Source organism: Strix aluco, chromosome 2, assembly GCF_031877795.1.
Source record: "Strix aluco isolate bStrAlu1 chromosome 2, bStrAlu1.hap1, whole genome shotgun sequence".
NCBI lineage: Eukaryota > Metazoa > Chordata > Aves > Strigiformes > Strigidae > Strix > Strix aluco.
In genome coordinates this window covers 106,004,369-106,012,647 of record NC_133932.1, presented here as the reverse complement: position 1 = coordinate 106,012,647, position 8,279 = coordinate 106,004,369, and the positions used below count along the sequence as shown (strand labels likewise).

The 8,279-nt window shown below is 40.1% G+C and overlaps 1 protein-coding gene across 2 annotated transcripts in view; it reads right to left on the bottom strand.

The window, feature by feature from the left end:
- Positions 1–1,941: 1,941 nt before the first annotated feature.
- Positions 1,942–8,279, bottom strand: part of COG3 (component of oligomeric golgi complex 3) — a 32,937-nt gene continuing 26,599 nt past the window's right edge. Inside the window, exons 20-23 of one of the 2 annotated variants that reach the window (XM_074815656.1) lie at positions 8,039–8,114; positions 6,300–6,427; positions 5,285–5,383; positions 1,942–4,092 (exon numbers count right to left, since the gene is read on the bottom strand). In XM_074815656.1, coding sequence (XP_074671757.1) covers positions 4,063–4,092; positions 5,285–5,383; positions 6,300–6,427; positions 8,039–8,114 — 333 coding nt within the window. In that variant the 3' untranslated portion in view covers positions 1,942–4,062. Of the gene's footprint in view, positions 4,093–5,284; positions 5,384–6,299; positions 6,428–8,038; positions 8,115–8,279 lie in introns of those variants that run through there. The other variant, XR_012622054.1, reaches the window with a different exon arrangement.

Here is an 8,279-nt window from a genome sequence, read left to right as displayed (position 1 = left end):
TGGGGTAGCTATTCAGAAAGGTGACAACAAGCCAAAGTCAGTATGCAGAACCATGGAGCACAGCCATGTGCTTTTCTGTCCCCAAAATTCAGACTTCTCAGGACACATTGCTACCTTTGGTAAGGAATTCATTTTCCTTGCCCCACTCCTGGGTAGCCCACTCCCACTAAAGGAGGTTAGAACCATGAGTTTAGCTCCTCTGGCCCCTTGTACACACACTGGCAGAGGATTACCTCCAAAGGGGAGCCGTAGGGTTAGTGTGCTCCATGAGCAGGGAGGGAAATGGCACCCTGAACACGCTACACAGGTAAGCGTGAAAGGCTGGGTTACAAGGGATGTTCTCCCGCTCAGCCTTACTTCAGGGGGTTCAGCATTAATGCTCTTCACTTTGCACAGGCTCTCTTTGCAGTTGACCATTGACCCAGAGACAAGTCACCTACTGAAGTGTCCAGAAAGCGCAGAGGAGCTCTTCCTTCAGCCTAAAAAGAGTCAGCTCAGGAGCCTGCTGTCCAAACTAGACAGTGTTGCAATACTTTTGGCAACTCCTCTCTCAGTGATATCACTCCTTGTGCTTCATCATCTTCTATCTGCATGAAATACTGAAATAAAGATATTAAGACTCGCCGCAAGCAGTTACATCAGCATTTCACATCAACTTTTCCTTCATCAAGGTGATAACAGTCACTTTGTGATGAAAATAAAACTCCTTTTTCAAGCTCACAATGCCTATCTTCCTGTACATCAAGTCCTTGTAAGACCAAGTTTGTCTCTGTTGAAAGCACTTGATGGATCATAGTATGATCAGTGGGGTCATACACTGAACGTGCAGTGCTCTTGGAGGAGGTGGCTTCCTTCCTACAGCTGATGAACTGCACTTTGGGAACTTCTTGTACCAAGTGTGACTGAGGAGCCTGCTTTGGCTCTCAGTCAGAGACACCTGGGCTGGTGGAGAGGTGATGAACAGCAGCTTGGGCACAGGGACTGAGGGTAATCCAAGAGAGGGAAGATGAGGTGCCTCTTGAGTTTCAGGGCTCCAGGTGGTGGTAGATGATAAATCCTATAGCTTAGGGGCATGGTTGGCCACCCATGAAAGGGAACAACTGAGTCTTTTTTTCTTTTTTTTGTTCTATTCAGAGGTCTTTATATTAAAGATCTGATTTGCTCCACAGCATTGGCTTGGTTTTAAGGTTCAACGAGGATAAAAATGCACGAAGGTAGGAAAAAGCAGCATTTGTGGTCACAGGGCTGTACCTACCTGCAGTCACCACAAGTTGCTTCAGCAGCACAGACTTTTTCCTCTTTTCCTACCCGTATCACTTTGCCAACACCAAATATGCAGTTTGAGCAAGGGACTATTGGCTTTGCTTGGAAAACACCCAGCATAGCGTAAACTATGCTGCGAGCATCACTGTTGTGCAAAAAGAAGCATGAATGCCTGGCCAGCTGCTTTGGCATTCACTTCACTTACGAGAGGCAATCCAAAGGGCCAGATCTCTTTAGGAGGCTCCAAGTGCCTAGGAAGCAACGGCCACACATCGCTGCCCCATACCCCTCAGACAGAAGCTGAATTCTGCAAGAAAGGAGCATTTTTCCTTAGGTTAGTTCATTCAAATGACATTGTCAAAGCTGGAGGGTGAAGGGAAGCTTCACGCTGACGTTACGGGACAAACCACAAGCCTCTGTCTGGATGATGTGCTTCTACAGTACCAAGGGCCAGGAAAACAGTATGTGGTAATGAGAAACTACGGGTAGATGAGTCTGAGTAACCATGCAACGAGAACAGCTATCAAATACAATAATGCTTGGGCCTTCTGCCACCAGCTGCCAAGTTTTCTCTTAGCAAAAGCCAACTAGTTAAAATATGTTCTTGTATTACAGTTGTGGTTTCTTCCCCCTGACGAAATTGCAAGCAAAGAGACCATTTAGTCACACAAGACCGTCTGTCAGTAAAGAAAATACAAATTTACTTTTATTGTAACCATAAAGAGGCATTATTTTAACAATTAGCTGTACATTCAGCACTCAGGTATACATCTGTGCCAAAAAGTCAATTCTCTTTCTGCTAAAAAAGAGCGTTTCTTCTCAGGGATGCACTGTCTGTGCTTACAAGATGTTTATTGTCTCCGTATTACAGTTATCTTGACAGACAAGCCTCAGGATACAGAATAAAGCTTTACTCTTGGACCAAAATAGGAGGCAACATTTTTATTTAAAAAAATTAAAAACAGCAAGTTTCTAGTCAGATAATATAAAGCATCTTAAATTAATCTTTTGAAAGTATTTACACTATTTGTAAACGTAAATATCTGAAACTGTACATGTTTAAACAAATGTTCATTTAGCAAACAGGCTGTATAAACTGATTGCTCTTCTAATCTTTCAACCAGCTGTCCTAGACCTCTCTGGGTACTCCAAGAGAGAAAAAGATCCCAAGCACAAGAGTGACTACTGCAATGGTTTACCCTTCACATATTTTCTGTACAACATCTGTATTAAGTCAGTCATAACTCTGTACAGTGACCATGCAGTCCTTCTGTAAAACTTTATAAAAAACAGATATACATATATTACAATGCACTGGACATTATTTTACAGCCTGTATTTCTACATAAGTAAAAAGAAAGGGTAAGTTTTCTTCCTTGTTAGTTCCTTTAGTTAATTTTTAAGGGTCATGTAAGGTCCTACAAGTACCATTTATGTACCTCAGCACCACGGCTGCAACGCTTCTCGTGGTAGCTTTAAATTCTACCATCTTAGTCTCCAGCCATGTGATTTATAACAGGAAAACTATTAAATCAAAACACCACCAATGTGTATGGAAATGTTTACATATTTGAAACTACAGAACAGGTTTTATACATAAGTTAAAGATCTGCCACGTAAGTCACCACATTTTTCATTTGCAGGGCTGCACAATAAAGACTTACACACTGAAACACCCTAAAGCTGCTTGTAGTGTTTCATTCCATCAATGGCGGAGTGTTTAGCATTCAGATTTCCAAAATAATGACCAATTAATGCATACTGAACAGCATGCACTGTTTACCAGTTACCAAGTACTTGTCCTCTGTTTACAATGCTGATTTCTGGCTTGCACATTCAATTCCTGGCATCCCAACACCCCCTTATTATCACTTACACAAAGGCTGTACAAGTTCCAGGCCCAGTTCCCACTTTAAACAATGCAACACCACCATTTGATCTTGGGTAAGGCAAAAACACAACTCTAACCTAAAACTAAGTACCTGAGAATCTCAATGCTAAGCTTTGCTGTAAAGCATCCAAAAACACGCAGTTCCCTCAGAAACAACAGAAATTATATTGCACAGCTTTCCATTGCAAATCCCAAGGAACTGAGATTCTTTACATGGAGGAAGGTTAGAGCATGAAACGTCAGGTCTGACCTCACAGCTCCCAATCACAACAGTGTAAGAAAAACAACACATCCAGTGTTTCAAGAAATGCTTCACATGCAGGAAATAGTTTTCCCAGCTAAGAACCTCTGCATTATGTTCAAGCACGTGGTGAATTACCAGGATTTTCAAGGGAGTTAAAGAAAAATCATAGCATGCCTGCTTAAGTCAAATTGTCATACCGATGTGCTTATCTCCAAGCCTTGCAAATACCTATTACCACTTCTATTTGATTCCCTGCGCATTATTTCCAGCGTGTCTTTGAAAGTACGGCTTTTCACTGCATACATCAGCTTATTAAAGGAAAGCAAGAAAGGTTTTTACATAAAAAAAAACCAACAAGGATTTCAACTTTGAAAACATCTGGGTAAGGCAGTAACTGAGCTTCCATAACAGTGATCAGCAAAGGGCTTTTTGTTTTGTTTTCTTCCCCCCCAACTTCTCAAGCCAATGAACAGGAAAACCTTTAACAAATCAATAAAACCCTTTTTTTGCTTTTTTCCTAAAACAGGGTTAAGCAGCCTGGATAGTTTTGATGCAGACTGGACTGCACAGTGGGATCCTTTGTTTACTTCAAGCAGATCTGTTTGCATTCCCTTCACTGCCTTGCATTCAGCTGAAGCTTATTTCAAGCAGCCTCACTGTCAGGCTACTTGGACATCGATAAAAGTAAATTCACCTGAAAGACAAAAGGAAAGCCTACATTAGACAGAGCAGCTAAGTTTCAGAACTGATATCCTATATTTTAATCTTTAAATGGGATTCCTAGGAAGCACACAGAGTCTCAGATAAATCAGGAAGACAGCTACAAAACAACCGGCCAAAATTTCCAGTCAAGTGCCTACTCGCAGGATTTTTAAAATGCAGTTCTTGACCATGCTGACTAGTTACTTCAGCTGTCACAACCTACTGTGTCAAAGTTTCTAAAATTACTTCATGTGTTGTCAAGGAATTCCAAAAAATATGCCACTGCCAAAACCATTCATGTTCGGTATCTGAAAAACATTTGGGATCCTTCACAATACTTGTTCCCCACAGATTACAGTATGGTTTCCCATACACTTCAGTTTGTAGGAGAAGTGATCCTAAGGATTAACAGATAGACAACTAGAGGAAGTCATCTCCTCTAGGATAACCCCACCTCCATCCAGTGCTCCAAGATAGTTATCATACATCCCTGTGACCACATTCACTGTAGGCAATGCCCTCTAATCTGTAAACTAGACTGTGTGCTTAAATATTGGCATCCTGGGACAATCATGATTCCATCCATATTCCCTGAACCACTAAGGTCAAAGCAAGATTTTTAAAAACCTACTTGGTTTCTGTCAGAGCATCCTAATACAGAGAATTTTTAACCCCAATCACCTCTGAAACTAAAGACCTTATCATGTAAGGTTACCTTTCCATAAACATCTGCACATTTTCCCAATGCAATTTACTTCAAATGAACACTTTCTCATGCTTCCCAAAGGTAAAAGTTGCTGCTTTTTATATTCGTCAAAAGCAAGACTGCCTTCTCATGCACAGGCTTTTTTAAAGTGCATTCACTAGCTTTGATATTTCTCCAAAAAGACAATGCCCAGAAACGGCAACTCTGTCATGATGTTGTACAACTCAATTGCCAGCAGCATCAATCACCACCTTCAGTTTAAAAACCTCTACTGGATATTCATTAACAAAAACCAAACCAACCCCCCCCTTTAGCTGAGACCCTAGAGTTCAGATATAGCCCAGGATTAAGTGGGACAATACCTAAATAAATAGAGATTCTGAACACTGAAAATACTAAAAACGAAAAAACTAATGTTTAAAAAGAGCCAGTTACATGAAAGAGCAACTGATTAAAAACAGGGAGTTTCAATATATACCTGTTCCATTGAAGGACAAGCTATGATCTGAAGATCTTCATTACTAAATTCTTCCTTTAACAAAGCATGGAGTTTCTGGAACATTTGCTGAATGTTATTCTTTTAAAGGAAAAAAGAAAAAACTCAGTATTAAAAACCACAACACCCATCTCAAACATGAAACAGAATAAGCACAATGTACACAGAATAGCTACTGAAGTGACCAGGTAGGGAGAAGCAGTAGAGCTTTAACAGCTTTTCTTCTAAAGCAAGCCCCAAACAGCCACAAGGAATCCACACTGGCTGTGAGGTAAAAACTTCAGCTAAAATGTGCTAAGCTGAAACACTGAGTCCTACAGACTTAACGTGGAAGCTTAAAACTCAAGCTTGGTTCTTTCTGGTGGGTTTACAGTGGCTCTCCCATTGAATGTGTATCAACCTCTCTGTCTCCAGTGCTTCTGCCCATGCATAGCTGACCAAGCTGTACTGGTTTTGGCTGGGACAGAGTTAATTTTTTTTTTACAGTGGCTCGTACAGAAGATGTGTAGAATGAACAGAACCAGTTACTACCCTGTACCGTGTGTGTGTGTTGTGTAAGCTGAGTACAACGGAGGGCAGGACAGCTGCTTGTTCTTCGGTTTGTTTTTTTTAAGCTAAACATATCATTATAAAGCATATTATTAATTTTTTTTTAATTTTTTTTATTTCATGTGTCTTTTCAACAGGATTCTCAGATGCAAGGACACCACAGTGACTGTAACAGTCTGTTCACTCTTACACGTGCATGGTATTTGTCACATGTTTACTGGCTGGACTGGTAGCCTAGAATAACTCTGCAGATATACAGATATGTGTCTGTATATATACACTTATAAATATATGCATACATACATTTATATAGATATACTATACATATAACCATACACACACAGAAATATAAGGTGAACGATCCCACAAAATGTGTTTAAAGTCTTTAACTAAATGAAGGCCCAACACCTACAGAAAAACATGCTTAAGTACATCTAGCAATACTCACCCTAACTGGCTTAAACAAAATTAACTCTGTATCTTTATTGGACAAGTATAACGACATGCTTCGTAACGTTGATGGCAGCTTTGTTTTTATTGTCTTATAAGTGGAAGAGACCAGATCGTTGATCTTTGCTGAAAGTAAAAGAAAATATGCTTAATGAACTAAAATGGCGTTGTGGTAGTTGAAATCTGCACTCCAGAGTATCACCTCCACTTTACTGGGGCTGATCACAGCCACACATTTGAGTGAAAGGGAAAGAGGAGGTGACTGGCCTGTGCAGCATCAACCCATCATACAACCACAGTATGCCAAACAATGCTTTTCTTTTGGGACCTACTCAAGACATCTGCCTCTCTTTCCCTGCAGAAAGTGCATCCAACCCATTTCTACAAGCTACCACATCCTCCTGAGGTTCCTGAAGTCACAGCCTTCCAACAGCAAAGTTCTACATAGCCCCCCCCCGCCTCCTAGAAAACTTGTCTGGAAAAGAAAAACTGTTGGGAAATAAACAGTGCTAGTAAAGAGAACAGCACACGACAAATTCTCCTTACTGACCACAGGCCACATCTGTAAGAAGGCTGCACAGCCATCTGGATTTTGAATCAACCAAACAGAAATCCTCTCTCAGACAAGACCTTCTTTCTTTATTGCTAGGTATTTTAATGATTTTACAAGATCTTTGCTTAAAGGGCAGGGGAAAAATATATCACATAGCTTTAAAGTACCAAAATTAATATACTATGGGGTTTTGAAACTCAATTTCTACTGTTTCTAAATTTTCTGCCTGCTCCTGCTTCCCAGAAAAATGACTCCAAGAAACAGCAGAAGCTCTGCTTAGATCTGCCTCTACACACATAATTATCTCCAAACAAACATTAAAAATACTCTGAAGAAGCAGAAGATGTTAAGCAGAAGCTCCAGTTAGCCCTTGAGAGTGTCTGACCCATGGACCAGCTCTGAATTATGAATGAACATAGCTGGCTTTGCATTTTAAGAACATGATGCAACAGAAGGTTCCAATGTATGAATTGGAATAATCAGATTTCTGTCACCCAGAAGCACAACTTCGTAACATGAAGAGCAAAACAACCCAGGAACATCTAAACTACTCCAAATGCTCCTACGAAGCATTCACATTTGAATTCTTAAAATGAGGGAAACAAAAACTGGATTCCATTTTTGCATAGTGACAGAAAAACTGAAAAGGAAGTAGGTACCAAATGTACTGACAATGAAAGCTTCAATGCAGATTCATTTTTTCCTACAAAACCAAAAACTTTATCTCAATGCAATCAAATAATTCCTTAAGCACATTCCGTATGCAGTTGCGGAAATGCTGTTTTCATGCAAGAACAGTCACAGCTTCAGAAATACTCAAGTCATTCATCTACTGCACCAATTAAATATATATTCTGAAGTTTGTCAGATTTTGGATTAGAGGTATCTTAGACATTTAAAATAGCACACAGGTAAAAATGGAAGCCAGGATTTTCAAGAAAAAGGTAGACAGTTCTTTGGTACTTAGAATTTTTCCAAATCATTGCACTCTCAGAGTCCAAATTAATCTGGTCAGCTTTTCAGCCTCACATAATGCAGTTTATATTGCTCTACCAAAAATGTTGAATGGAAAGGGTCTCCATTTGATGAGAACTTTTCAGAAGAAGTCTCAAAGTAGTAAATGATCATGGTTTTATTAGCCTATGAGCACCTGAGGTAACATGAGTATAAAACAAAGCAAATACCTGGTTGTGCCCAAGGTTGCTGTGAAAGGCTGTACTTGGGACCTCCTTGAGTGGCCATTGTTTTTAAAGCAGCTACCTAAAACAAGTATAATCAACAAAATGGTGTTTCTTTCAGTTGAATTCACAACAAAGCGACCAAGTAACAACTGTGCAAGTCTCCCGGATACTGCAGTGTGTGGAATCTCCCCTGCTCTCTCTCTTCTATGCCCTGACTTAACAACACACAGCCGAAGTAGCTTAA